This window comes from Leuciscus leuciscus (assembly GCF_965113295.1).
Source record: "Leuciscus leuciscus genome assembly, chromosome: 16".
Taxonomy (NCBI): Eukaryota; Metazoa; Chordata; class Actinopteri; order Cypriniformes; family Leuciscidae; genus Leuciscus; species Leuciscus leuciscus.
Window position 1 is genome coordinate 2,971,188 of NC_138740.1, and position 15,106 is coordinate 2,986,293.

A 15,106-nucleotide genomic window follows, 5' to 3' on the forward strand; every position below is an offset into this window, starting at 1 on the left:
GTGAGTTTTGAATCTGTATATTGTTCGAATACCAATAGCAAATTCTTTGAGGAGAGTTGTGGTTGCTAGGCTCCTCACACTGCTAAAACAAGTAGATATTTGTATGGTTGGAATGGGCTTCGTGGAACGAGGTCACAGTGTCATGAGCACCGCAGATCGAGGTTCCCCTTCAGGATGTTTATGTGCACATCGTGTTGGATGATTATCACAATTACAACAGCTGCAAAAAGGGTTCACAGCCTCAGGGAGCATTGTGGCCTATTTAAAAAAATTAATTAATAAAAAAAAAAAAAAACTTCTTTTTTAGGGGAGAATGGCAAAACAGAAGAAAGCCGAGCCTGAAAATAGAGTATACGTTTAGAGTTGCATTACAAAGAGATTGTCTCTGACTAACAGACTAGCTCTAGTACGCACCGGAGCATGAGAGGGGCCTTGGATGGTTGTCATGGAAATGGCCATAGGCTTCAAGGCAAACTGTCTTTCTGAGTGAACCCATAAGACATAAAGTGGCTATATGTATTGCAAATGGGTTTTGATATGGAATTATATTATACACACATTTGCATTTATATCTAAAAAATGTATTTTGATATTGGAAGTGTACTTTCCTACTTTTTGTAATCTATTTTTAATTTTGAACCATTCATTTTACCATGTTTCAAATGTACACTCCTGTAAAAAAAAAAAGAAAAAAAAAAAGGGTGCTGCCAATCCCTAAATGGCTAAACACTAAGTTTTTAATTGTCTTAACCCCAAATTATTGGTCATGAAATTTGCCATATTTAAGCAAATGCACTAGGCCTACATAAAAAGCCATTGCTGTCTCAGAAAAACATCAAAGACATTAAGCTTTTGGCAGATTTGGGGAAGTTGCATGGTGATCGCTGCCATTATTATTGCTGATGTTATTGCTGCTGCTGCTGTTATTGCTGCTGCTGCTGTTATTGCTGCTGCTGCTGTTATTGCTGCTGCTAGTATTGCTGCTGCGGTTATTGCTGCTGCTGTTATTGCTGCTGCTGTTATTGCTGCTGCTGCTGCTGTTATTGCTGCTGCTGTTATTGCTGCTGCTGCTATTATTGCTGCTGCTGTTATTGCTGCTGCTGCTATTATTGCTGCTGCTGTTATTGCTGCGGCTGCTGTTATTGCTGCGGTTATTGCTGCTGCTGTTATTGCTGCTGCTGGTATTGCTGCTGCTGCTGCTGTTATTGCTGCTGCTGCTGTTATTGCTGCTGCTGTTATTGCTGCTGCTGCTGCTGTTATTGCTGCTGCTGTTATTGCTGCTGCTGCTGCTGTTATTGCTGCTGCTGTTATTGCTGCGGCTGCTGTTATTGCTGCGGTTATTGCTGCTGCTGTTATTGCTGCTGCGGTTATTACTGCTGCTGTTATTGCTGCTGCTGTTATTGCTGCTGCTGCTGTTATTGCTGCTGCTGTTATTGCTGCTGCTGCTATTATTGCTGCTGCTGTTATTGCTGCTGCTGCTATTATTGCTGCTGCTGTTATTGCTGCGGCTGCTGTTATTGCTGCGGTTATTGCTGCGGCTGCTGTTATTGCTGCGGTTATTGCTGCTGCTGCTGTTATTGCTGCGGTTATTGCTGCTGCTGCTGTTATTGCTGCTGCTGTTTATTGCTGCTGTTGTTATTGCTGCTGCTGCTGTCATTGATGCTGTTATTGCTGCTGCTGTTTATTGCTGCTGCTGTTATTGCTGCTGCTGCTGTCATTGATGCTGTTATTGCTGCCACTGATGCTGTTATTGCTGCGGCTGCTGTTATTGCTGCGGTTATTGCTGCTGCTGCTGTTATTGCTGCTGCTGTTTATTGCTGCTGTTGTTATTGCTGCTGCTGCTGTCATTGCTGCTGTTATTGCTGCTGCTGCTGTTATTGCTGCTGCTGTTTATTGCTGCTGTTGTTATTGCTGCTGCTGCTGTCATTGATGCTGTTATTGCTAGGGGTGTAAATCGGAGCCTACATGACGATTCGATACGATACCGATTTCTTAAGCCAACGATTCGATTATTTTCGATACTTCAGAATTCCCCCGCGATACGATTCGATTCGATACGATTCAATACTAGATTTTTACATGATATCTATTAAGTTTCAAATAAATCAACAAAAATAATATATAATTTGCCTTTTATTGAGTATACAGAATACAATTGCATGTCACAAAGAAATTGTTTTTCCACCATGTTGTTCATTATGTCGCCTTGTTGAGGTAAATTGTAGTTTTCCTTGCTTTACCCCGGTCTTAAAGTAAAAAAGATGACTGTGAAAAATAGTAGAATTAAATTAAATACATTTATGGTGAGATTACTACAATTTATTTAATTAAACTCATTTATGGTGAAATTACTACATTTTCATGTCAATCTGTGTTCATTTTGACCACAAAACATGCGCTGTCACTTTAAATCAGCGCGTGCAGCACAGCATAAATAGACTCGGTGTGGAAACGATCTCTGCACTGCTGTATACGCACCGCAACTGGAACGGATAAACGGACCGCAACCGCGTGCAGTGTGAAAGCTCTGACCTGTTAACATGGGTACTGAAAACAATACGCACCGCATACGCACTGCATACGCACTGCAAACGGAGTATGTGTGAAACGGGCGCAATCAGACAAACGGCAACATCTCTTACCACTGCTCCATCTGTTTTCCTGAAGCCAAAATACATCCACACCCATGACTTGACGCCGACTGGAGTGTGTAACATTTCACTGTCATTGCCAGCTCGCTCTGAAGGATCCATCGCTCTTGAAAGTCAGACTCAACAATGTGTGTGAACATTGATAGACTGTGAAACGTAAGTAACGCGTGTGAAGTAGAAGACAATAATGAGGTTAGCGCCACCCGCAGCTTATAGGTTTTACGCATTTTTCGGAGCAGATCGCTGAAAATAGACAGGCGGCAAAATAAACACATGAATGGATACTCTTGCGGACGCATCGATGCATCGAATCGTCAGCTGTATAATCGATGCATCGATACGAATCGATTAATATTTACACCCCTAGTTATTGCTGCTGCTGTTTATTGCTGCTGCTGTTATTGCTGCTGCTGCTGTCATTGATGCTGTTATTGCTGCCACTGATGCTGTTATTGCTGCGGCTGCTGTTATTGCTGCGGTTATTGCTGCTGCTGCTGTTATTGCTGCTGTTGTTATTGCTGCTGCTGCTGTCATTGCTGCTGTTATTGCTGCTGCTGCTGTTATTGCTGCCACTGCTCTTATTGCTGCCACTGCTGTTATTGCTGCTGCTGTTATTGCTGCTGCTGCTGTTATTGCTGCTGCTGCTGTTATTGCTGCTGCTGTTTATTGCTGCTGTTGTTATTGCTGCTGCTGTCATTGATGCTGTTATTGCTGCTGCTGTTTATTGCTGCTGCTGCTGCTGTTATTGCTGCTGCTGCTGTTATTGCTGCCACTGCTGTTATTGCTGCTGCTGCTGCTGCTGCTGTTATTGCTGCTGTTATTGCTGCTGCTGCTGTTATTGCTGCCACTGCTCTTATTGCTGCCACTGCTGTTATTGCTGCTGCTGCTGTTATTGCTGTTATTGCTGCTGCTGCTGTTATTGCTGCTGCTGTTATTGCTGCTGCTGCTGTTATTGATGCTTTTATTGCTGCTTTTATTGCTGCTGCTGCTGCTGTTATTGCTGCTGCTGTTATTGCTGCTGATGTTATTGCTTCTGTTATTGCTGCTGCTGCTGTTATTGCTGCTGTTATTGCTGCTCTTATTGCTGCTCTTATTGCTGCGGCTGCTGTTATTGCTGCTGCTGCTGTTATTACTGCGGCTGCTGTTATTGCTGCTGTTATTGCTGCTGCTGTTATTGCTGCTGTTATTGCTGCTGCTGCTGTTATTGCTGCGGCTGCTGTTGCTGTTACTGCTGCTGTTATTGCTGCTGCTGCTGTTATTTCTGCTGCTGCTGCTGCTGCTGCTGTTATTGCTGCGGCTGCTGTTATTGCTGCTGATGCTGTTATTTCTGCTGCTGCTGCTGCTGTTATCGCTGTGGCTGCTGTTATTGCTGCTGTTATTACTGCTGCTGCTGTTACTGCTGCTGCTGTTATTGCTGCTGCTGCTGCTGTTATTGCTGCTGCTGTTATTGCTGCTGCTGCTATTGCTGCTGCTGCTGTTATTTATGCTGTTATTGCTGCTGCTGCTGCTGTTATTGCTGCTGCTGTTATTTATGCTGTTATTGCTGCTGCTGCTGCTATTGCTGCTGCTGCTGTTATTTATACTGTTATTGCTGCTGCTGCTGCTATTGCTGCTGCTGCTGCTGCTATTGCTGCTGCTGCTGTTATTTATGCTGTTATTGCTGCTGCTGCTGCTGCTGCTGTTATTGCTGCTGCTGCTGTTATTTATGCTGTTATTGCTGCTGCTGCTGTTATTTGGTGCTGTTATTGCTGTGGCTGCTGTTATTGCTGCTGTTATTGCTGCTGTTATTGCTGCGGCTGCTGTTATTGATGCTGCTGCTGTTATTCCTGCGGCTGCTGTTATTCCTGCGGCTGCTGTTATTGCTGCGGCTGCTGTTATAGCTGCTGTTATTGCTGTGGCTGCTGTTATTGCTGCTGCTGCTGCTGTTATTTGGTGCTGTTATTGCTGTGGCTGCTGTTATTGCTGCTGTTATTGCTGCGGCTGCTGTTATTCCTGCGGCTGCTGTTATTCCTGCGGCTGCTGTTATTGCTGCGGCTGCTGTTATAGCTGCTGTTATTGCTGCAACTGCTAGAGCAAATGCTGACCAGTATTTGAAGGTTGAGCAGCGAGCTCATTGGCTACTGATGCAGCAGGAACCAATCAGCTGTGCCTTATAGAGAATGATGTGATTGCAAGCAGATTGAGTTAAGGACCTATCAGCCTGCGCCATCAGGAGTTTCATGACAGAACTTTGTAATTCTACCACAGTAAAATATGAAGGACGAGTTGTTGTGTGGGGAGCCTTTTTAGCTGCTGGTATTGGTGAGCTGCTTCACCGGGAAAAGTAATTTAATCCTTTGGTGTACAGGGGAATACTGCAGAATGGCTTGCTTCCAAATGAAAATTTGTTATCTAAAGAGGAATGATCAGTTGTTATTTTTCAACAAGACAATGTTCCTGCACACCCTGCAAAAACAACCAAGGAGTGGCTTGAGAACAAGTCCATCGGGCTCATGTTTTGGCCTGGTGGTCAGAGTCCAGATTTGAACACTACAGTGAATATTTGGTCTCAAATTAAATTCAAACGAACTGGGAAACATTTTTCAACTACCCATGAACTGTTTGAAGCAATTAAAGGGTTAGTTCACCCAAAAATGAAAATTCTGTCAGTAATTACTCACCCTCAACCCCGTAAGACCTTCGTTCATCTTCGGAACACAAATTAAGATATTTTTGATGAAATCTGAGAGCTGTCTCACTCCTCCATAGGCTTCTAGGTAATCGATATCTGCCATCCCAGGAAAGTTAGTAAAAACAATGTTTAAAATAGTCCAAATGACTACAATGGCTCAACCTTAAGTTTATAAAGTGACGAGAATACTTTTTGTGCGCAAAACCCCCCAAAAATAACGACTTTATTCAACTATTGATTTTCTTCTGTATGGGCCTCTGAGTGAGTTCACGTAGTGTAACAGCGCAGCGCTTCTGGGTTGTACGCCAGAACGTAGGCTCACTATTGGCCAGCATCACACACATGACCAGCGTCGGCCAATAGTGAGCCTACGTTCTGGCGTACAACCCAGAAGCGCTGCGCTGTTACACTACATGAACTCACTCAGAGGCCCACACAGAAGATAAGGTACAGTCTTTAAAACCTTTCTCTGCAGCTACAAAATATGTGAAACACTGAATTCAAAACACTGGCTTTTGAGACATTGATTAGGACATTTATGTAATCAGTTATAATGGCTAACAATACTCAATGCCTTAGATTATCTACATATGATCTCTCATCGGGCGTGGAGTGCGTTTACAGAGAACGACTTTTCTGTCAGTATTTATAATTTATAATTTATAATAAATCCATGTCAGCACAATAAGATAAATGTTTTTTATTTCTTCCCCAATTAGAATTGGCTCTATTATGCATTATGCTAGCAAAAGGCCTACTATAGCACACTTATGCATGTTAATTATCTATAACGTTTCACAAGCCTATATTATGTTGTTAATTTTGTGATCCTGCTTGATTTATCTGCCTGTATACATGACAGTTATTGGTTCAGTAAATGTTACTTTTTGATGATATGCCAGTCTGTAATCAAACACCCACTTACCATCTGTTTGTTTATTTGCATCAAGTCAGACAATATCTTGTGATTCCTATTGGCTCAATAATTAATATTGTGTTGTTTTTCTATTTATTTGTACAGTCATGCCGTTTTGAATCTTCTTATTGTTGTGTGTTCTTACAATCCCAATCCAAATTTACATTTTTGAACCAGTTAATGTAAAGCCTGATGTATGTTTGTTAATACTCACCTATAGTGCAAGTTGTCTCTCCATTTACAATTATGACGCTAAACATATTTTGGAAAATTAATAATGAATCATGGCAAAAATAATTGGCTAAATGTATTTATTGGCTGTAAATATTGGCTGAAAATGTTGATGAATTAATAAGATATGGTAAATATATATACTCTATATCAAACTATTATCAGTATACTACTTTAAAGCACAACAAAGGATAAGTAAAACATAATGATTTAAAATGTAATTTAAAGTAACATTTAATTTGACATTATTACAAAATGCACTTTTAAAAAAGTGTCATGAAAGTGTTGTCTTTAAGGACACTTAAGTGGCCTTTGATTTTGCTAATATTATTTGCAGGTAAGTTTTGTTAAATATGCTTTTTAAGATTTGAAGTAAAAGTGCACAAGTGCACATTCAATACAATTAAGGTTTTCTTTTACACAAGAGACACCATGTACAATTATTTTTGTTTGATGGCAACTCAGTCTTTGACAATCAAAAACCACTCAAAAACATTTAGAATTTTACAAAATGCAAGAGCAACATAATCAGTCTTGGGGAATCTGTGGGAAGAAAACTGTAGGCAATAAAAGATCATCTATATTAATATTGTAAGGGTTTTTGTTTAGTTTCATTGTGTTTTAGTTTGGTTTTCCCAGTTGTCATGGTTACTGATTGCTTTGTGCACCTGTTTCTTGTTCAGTTTGTCTTCTCCTGTATATTACGTTTACACGACACGTTGATAACACTAAAAACAGAAATGTTTTTCCTTTGTGTTTTTTGCTTACAGACGACAACATCGTCAAAACAATCCCTGTTTACACAAATGCACGAAAACGACTAAAAACGCTGTATTATTATTATTATTATTATTAAACGCTGTCACTTTGTAAAGAAACACTACGCGCGTATAGACTGAACATGTGATACGCGTGCACATGACGTCACCGTTTTCACAAATTCGCTTTTTTTATAGTTTACACAGAGATGATAACGTTATAATTTTCAAAAACATCGGCAATCTTTGATTGCTACTTTGAAGGCATCTTGAGTAAAATAGCCCTATATTTAACAAAGCACAAACTAAAGACCAGAACCGGAAGATATGCGACCTGTTTTACAGAGTACGGAAGCTTGTTGCGCATAACCTGCTGGTACTGGTACTTACTCCCACGTTGATCTCCTTCATTGATCCTCTTCGTCTCCCTCCTACATTGTTCTATTGTGTATCCTGTAAAGAAACAAGTTAAGTCCTCAACATTTCATCATTGCCCTGTGAGTGCATTTAAACAAATGAAGGATACTGTATAATGTGAGACTGGATGTTTTACTGATTGTATATGAATAATTCAGGACATTTTCTCTCAGGACAGAATACAGAATGACTGTTGACAAACTGATCCAGTTATACTCAGCATTGGGTTGGTGTGTGAAGGGGAGCCTCATTTATATTGTCAGTAAGATTGATTGATTCAGCAGTTTAAAGTATTCACCGCTGGTAAAATGGGCTTTCAATAAAACTTGGCTAGAGTAGAAAGGCAAAAAAACAAAACAACTCTACCTGTACACCCATAATGCACTGCGCTTGTGCTGTCCAAGGCCACGCCCACCAGTCTGCTATTGATACGCTCAAATACCACATCGCTTTAGTAGGAAATACTACTTAGCAAACTTTCAGGCGTAATGCTGTCGATTTGTATTGTTTGAGTAAACATTTAGCAGGAGTGAGTTACTTTCGGTTTACAGTGTCGTTTCAAGAATCGTAAATATGGAGAGACGGAAAATCTGAAAGATCTCCGTGTTTGGAGTCAACATTTCAAACTGAATGACTATGAACATAGTATTTCAGGCCAAACGGAGGGGGGGGGGGGGGGGGGGGGATGTTTTACACGAAAATATGCGTGTATTGGCGGCTAGTGAGTGAGACCCAGTGTTATGTGTCAAATTATTTTGATTTGACTAATGTGTAGTCTGAAAGAACTCATTATGGAGAAAAAAAATGTAGTGATTAATTGTTTATTAAAGTCCCCCTGTGGTGTAAATCCAGCTTTTAATGTTGTTATGTGTCTATGTGGTGTTTTTAATATGCTTTAAGACAAACCATGTGTAAATTCATAAGTCGACAGCATTGCTGAGTATTTCCTCCTTAAAACTGCAGTGAACCAAAGACAGTCTCAAACACACGCTTTGAAATCGCTGGTGTTTCTGACGTCACAAACTACCTTGTAACCAATCAGATCAACGTGTGATCGTCAACCAGTGGATCTCTGAGCTGAGTGAGTGAGTGGAGGCGGGGCTCATTTGCATATTCATAGAACCACACATACTAAACGAGGCAAGGGTGTCGAGTTACATTCAAGATATTTTAAGGCATGAAGAAATGTTTTTCAAGGAAAAAACTTTTAAATATGTAATTTTGAGTTTTAAGGGATAAAATGATTGACTACAGCGGGACTTTAATTACTTTGTAAGGCTGTAAGTATTAGGATTGGAGGTGAAAGTCTAAACATTATCTAGTTTGCTGTGTCACGTTAGCTCAGACCATGTTGTGTAAAATGCACTTCTATCTCCTCACAGGTCAGTGTTTGTAGTTGAGGACAGCCATGCCTCTTGTAAAGAGGACCATCGAGCCCAAGCACCTGTGTCGGGGAGCGCTGCCTGACGGGGTGACCAATGAGCTGGAGTGTGTCACAAACAGCACACTGGCGGCCATTATCAAACAGCTGGGAGGACTCAGTACGTTCCCTTTTTCTCACTTCAACTGTTGACCCACAGTCATTTTTACCCTTCAATTATCAAATCGTAAAGGTCTGTGATTTAATTAAATAAATATGCACTGTGAAGAGCTGCACTATGTGAGAAACGTATTATCCGCTGGTGTTTTCAGTGTCTCAGAGCTGCTCAATTCACAGTAAATGCTGCTCCACACACACTTCATCTGAGTTTGAGTTGCTTTTATGTGTATTTGTGAATGCAATATGCACTAACCATCTTCATATACTTGTAATGAGAATCTCTCCCTATGGTTCCCTTTCAAGGGAACTCCCGTTGCGTCGAAAGCTGACGCTATGGGAACGCTTTGCGTGATGACGTCTTGAAGCACATGTAAAATCAGTCCAATGGTGTGGCGGAACGTCAGAGGCGGGTGACGTCACGTACCAGGAAGCTATAAAAGCCGGCCCGAAACAGAAAACGAAAGCTTTCTGAGTCTTCAGTTGCGCTCTGTGTTGAATCTGTCCTTGTTATTTGGTGTTGTCTGTCTATATTATATATATATATATTCAGTATGGCGAGCAAGCAGCAGTTTAGAGTGTGTGTCCATCCCTGCCCGCGTTATTTAACGGGAGGTGATACTCACACTCTTTGTGTTGTTTGTTTGGGTGAGGAGCATGCCCAGTCAGCACTCGAGGGTGGTGACTGTGTGCATTGCGACGCGCTTCCATTGCGCACGCTCCGATCCCGCTTGGCTCGGTTCAATCCCGATCGCGTTCCCCAGGGCTCGGGTCCCGCCGCGGCTGAGGCTCGGCGGCGATCTCAGACCTGGGGTTCGCAAATGGATCTGTCAGTGGATGTTGAGACGGGCTCTGCCTTATCTCAGCATCAATCTGACAGATCCAGTGCCTCTCATCAGGGTGTGGAAGCACGCATTGCGGTTTCTTCCCCCCCGATAGAGGCACCAATACTGCAACTGTCCAGCTCTGAGGAGTTGGATGTTGTGAGTATTGAAGCTGAGTCTGAGGATTCGCCACCTCAGTCTCATGCGTTTGAGGAACTGCTCGATGTTATTACTAGAGCAGTTGACAGACTATCTATTGAGTGGCCAGAGGATAGGCAGGACGTTCGTTCGAAAAGTAAGCTCGACGAACGCTTCCTGCCATCTCGTACACAGCCTCAGCGAAGAAGCCTTCCGTTTTTCCCCGATCTCCACACCGAGGTGTCGAAATCGTGGGGAAAACCGGTTTCATACAGAGTGTATGCACCACAAACATCCCACTATTCTTCCATTCACAAATATAAAGAATATGGTTATGGGGAGATGCCGAAGGTGGAGGAGACGCTTGCGAGCTATCTCTCTCCAGCAACGGCATCTTCCCTGAAAGCTCCTTCACTTCCCTCTAAGCCAGTAAAATTCACATCATCTCTGGTTCATAAATCGTATGCAGCCGCTGGTCAAGCTGCAGCGTGTCTGCATACGATGTCTATTATGCAAGCCTATCAGGCAGAATTATTGGGGGATTTAGAGGAGGGCGGGGGAATTGGTCCTGACACAGTGGCTGAACTACGCAGAGCCACAGATCTGTCTCTCAGGGCCACCAAGGAGACCGCTAAATCAATCGGGCGGTCTATGGCAGCCCTGGTGGCCACTGAGAGGCATCTGTGGCTCAATTTGAGCGATATAAAAGAGAAAGAAAAGCACGTTCTCTTAGATGCTCCGGTTTCCACTGTTGGTTTATTTGGTGATGCAGTAAACAGTGCGGTAGCTAAATCTCAGGAAGCTGCTAAACAGGCAGCTGCATTACAAAAACTTCTCCCCCGCCGTTCTTTCATTGAGGCTGCTGAGCGGGAGCAGCCTCACTCCTCTAAAAAGAGCGCTGAACATCGTGCCACTCAAAAACAGAGTGTGTCCTCTCGTGCTCCCCCACAAAAACCTCGGGGACACGGAGGGCGCTCTCAAACCCAGCAGTCTTCGAGGGGTAAAACGGATCTGCGGACCGTTATTACCGCCAAGAAGGCTGCTGGGGAAAAAGTCCTGATGTCTGAGGGCTCAGGACAAATGAGGGTAGTCCCCCCGAAGCAGAGCGGTTAACACCTCTTTTCACGGTGCCCGTCTCTCTTCGGTGCCCTCAGGGGACCGTTCTGCCAACCCTGCCACCTCTGGTGTTACAGGGCGCAGCGGTCTCCGGCGAGCACATATCTCAAGGTCCACCCGGAAACATAGTGGCCTCGGGATGCCCGCCCCCTCTGAGGAGGGTGCTAGAGCAGTCTGTTTGGTCGTTCCCTGCCGGTGCGCCGTTACAGGGCGACGAACCGACTACTCAACAGCAGGAGAAAAATACGGTGCCGTCTCTCTTCGGTGCCCTCAGGGGACCGTTCTGCCAACCCTGCCGCCTCCGGTGTTACAGGGCGCAGCGGTCTCCGGCGAGCACATATCTCAAGGTCCACCCGGAAACGTAGTGGCCTCGGGATGCCCGCCCCCTCTGAGGAGGGTGCTGGAGCAGTCTGTTTGGTCGTTCCCTGCCGGTGCGCCGTTACAGGGCGACGAACCGACTACTCAACAGCAACAAAATCCAGAAACCAGTCTCGAGAGACTGGTACCTCTAGTAGAATCTTTGACAGCGTGGAAGCTACTGTCAAATGTTTCTCGTTGGGTCCTGCAGACCGTGGAAAAAGGGTATTAGATACAATTCTATTAACGCCCACCGCGGTTTATGGGGGTCCTGCCCACAGTGGTGGGCCCCGAGCAGGTTCTGGTTATGGAACAGGAAGTAAACACTCTGTTAGAGAAAGGGGCCATAGAATATGTACCCCCCTCCAACAGGGAAACCGGGTTTTACAACCGGTACTTCATAGTTCCAAAAAAGGACGGGGGATTGCGTCCCATTTTAGATCTTCGAGTTCTGTACGAGTACATGCAGCTCAAGTTCAAAATGTTAACCTTGAGACAAATCGTGCCACAGATCAGGTCCGAGGACTGGTTTGTCACGATAGACCTCAAGGACGCATATTTCCATCCGTCCGTGTCATTGGAAGTTCCTGAGGTTTGCTTTTGGGGGCAAAGCATACCAATATCGAGTTCTTCCATTCGGCCTGGCTTTATCACCCCGCACTTTCACCAAATGCGTGGATGCAGCTCTGGCGCCTCTGCGCCTCCGGGGTATTCGCATCACGAACTACATCGACGATTGGTTGATTTTAGCTCAGTCGCATTAGATGGCGGTTCAACATCGAGATGTTGTTCTCGCCCATATGAAAGAGTTGGGGTTACGGCTGAACGCCAAGAAGAGTGTGCTTTCTCCATTTTAGAGGACCACTTTTTTAGGCGTGGTTTGGGATTCAGTGTCGATGCAGGCGCGCCTGTCATCGCCACGCTTCGATTCCATCCTGGCAGCTGTGAGAAGTGTAAAGCTAGGCCAGCTACTCACTGTCAAACAGTTCCAGAGACTGTTGGGTCTCATGGCAGCAGCTTCCAACGGGATACCTTTTGGACTGCTGCACATGAGGCCCCTGCAGTGGTGGCTCAGGACCAGAGGGTTTTTCCCCGAGGGGCAACCCATTTCGCACAATCAAGGTCACGCGGTGATGCCTACGTGCCTTGGTTATGTGGAAGAAACCTTGGTTCCTGTCCCAGGGCCCAGTGCTGGGAGCTCCTTGTCGTCGCAAACTGCTAACGACGGATGCTTCCCTCACGGGTTGGGGAGCGATCCTGAGGGTCGCTCATCTCAAGGTCTGTGGGAAGACCATCATCGTTCCTGGCATTCTATAGCCTAGAGATGTTAGCTGTCTTCCGGGCTCTGAGGAGCTTTATCACAGGTCTCAGGGGACACCATGTGTACTACATACGGACAACACGTCGGTAGTCGCCTATATCAAGGGGGTTTGCGCTGGCATGCCATATCCTCTTGTGGTCCCAGGGGAAGTTGCTGTCACTCAAGGCAGCCTACATCCCCGGGGTCCAGAATATAGGAGCAGACACTCTGTCGAGACAGGGGCCGAGGCCCGGGGAATGGTGGCTCCACCCCCGAGGTGGTGGAGCTGATATGGAAATTATAAGTGGATCTGTTTGCGTCTCGAGAGACGTCTCACTGTCCACTTTGGTTCTCCTTCACGCATCCAGCTCCTCTGGGACTGGATGCTATGGTACAGACGTGGCCGAGGCTACGTCTGTACGCCTTTCCCCCAGTTGCTCTGCTCCCGGGAGTTCTGGAAAGAGTTCACAGGGACCGGGTTTGCCTGCTTTTTATAGCCCCGCGCTGGCCGGGCAGAGTATGGTTTCCCGATATTGTGTCCCTCCTCGACGGGCATCCTCTGGAGTTACCCGTCAGGAGGGACCTTCTGTCCCAGGCAGAGGGCTCAATATTTCACCCTCGGCCAGAACTGTGGAACCTGTGGGCTTGGCCTCTGAGGGGGCCCAGCTCATAGAGTCAGGTCTCTCAACCGAGGTTGTTGAGACCATTCTACAGTCCAGAGCTCCCTCCACGAGGAAACTTTATGCCCTGAAGTGGAGAGTATTCACTTCTTGGTGTAGTGACCGTCGGTTGGACCCAGTCCACTGCCCAATTGGTACAGTGCTGGAGTTCCTGCAGGAACGGTTCACTGCAGGTCTGACCCCGTCCACTTTAAAGGTCTATGTGGCGGCCATAGGTGCTTACCACAGTCCTTTGGGTGGAATGTCTGTGGGGAAAGACCCCTTGGTATCTCGTTTCCTTCGTGGCACTTGGAGGTCCTCCTCCCTTTCGAAATCGGACCAGGAGGCGAATAATTTGCTTTGCCCTGTTCGGGCGTTAGACGCGTATGTCCACAGAGCTGCCCTGTGGCGTAAAAGTGACTTTTGCTCCCCTAACAAGGGAGGTCCAGTGTCTAAGCAAAGGATGAGCAAGTGGGTGGTTGAGACTATCTCACTGGCTTATGAGGCGGCTGGACAGCCTTCTCCTTTGGCTGTCCGGTCGCTCTCTACTAGGAGTATGGCGGCCTCTAAGGCCCTTATATCAGGAGTATCGTTACAGGACGTCTGTGATGCGGCAGGCTGGTCCTCACCGCACACCTTCGTCAGGTTCTACTCTCTGGATTTAGACTCTACTCTAGGGTCTCATGTTTTGTCTTCTTAGTGCTGCTCACATGATTACACACAGGACAGACATTTGTAGCTATGGAGGCGTTGGTATAGACGTTCCCATAGCGTCAGCTTTCGACGCAACGGGAGTTCCCTTGAAAGGGAACGCCTCGGTTACGACTGTAACCTCGGTTCCCTGAAGAGGGAACGAGCGTTGCGTCGCCTTGCCATATCTCCTTCATGCCTGTCAGCGCGACTTCAGACTTTACGAAGCTTTCGTTTTCTGTTTCGGGCCGGCTTTTATAGCTTCCTGGTACGTGACGTCACCCGCCTCTGACGTTCCGCCACACCATTGGACTGATTTTACATGTGCTTCAAGACGTCATCACGCAAAGCGTTCCCATAGCGTCAGCTTTCGACGCAACGCTCGTTCCCTCTTCAGGGAACCGAGGTTACAGTCGTAACCGAGGCGTTTTCTGTCAAAATAGCAATTTCATTGCATTTCATTTCAACAGCCATACATGTTAGTATTGTAATTTTACTGTTACAATGTATATAGTGGGCAAAAGTGATTTCCGAAGGGGATATTTGAATGAATGAATGAATGAATGAGGCATTTATATAGCGCTTTTCATTTGTACTACTGTACACCCAAAGCACTTTACAGTCATTTGTTTTTAATGACCTTACAAAATATGAGGTAATTATTTTTTAAATATTTTTAAATATGAAGAACAAAACACTAAACTTGGTTAAGGTATTTATCTGACAAAATTATTTGGTAAAAAAAAAGGTCAAACTACAGCTACAGGTTTAATTTTAGTACGCAAAAAAATGCATAGAAAAACAAAAAGCTGACAGGACAAAGAATACATATCAGTTATTA

The 15,106-nt window shown here is 44.9% G+C and overlaps 1 protein-coding gene across 1 annotated transcript in view; it reads left to right on the forward strand.

Moving 5' to 3' along the window:
* LOC309477865 (actin-binding protein WASF3) overlaps positions 1-15,106 on the forward strand; it is a 47,400-nt gene that overhangs the window by 1,544 nt on the left and 30,750 nt on the right. Inside the window, exon 2 of the mRNA XM_082141337.1 lies at positions 9,027-9,185. Within this exon, the coding sequence (XP_081997463.1) occupies positions 9,053-9,185 (133 nt within the window). The 5' untranslated portion in view covers positions 9,027-9,052. The remainder of the gene's footprint in view (positions 1-9,026; positions 9,186-15,106) is intronic.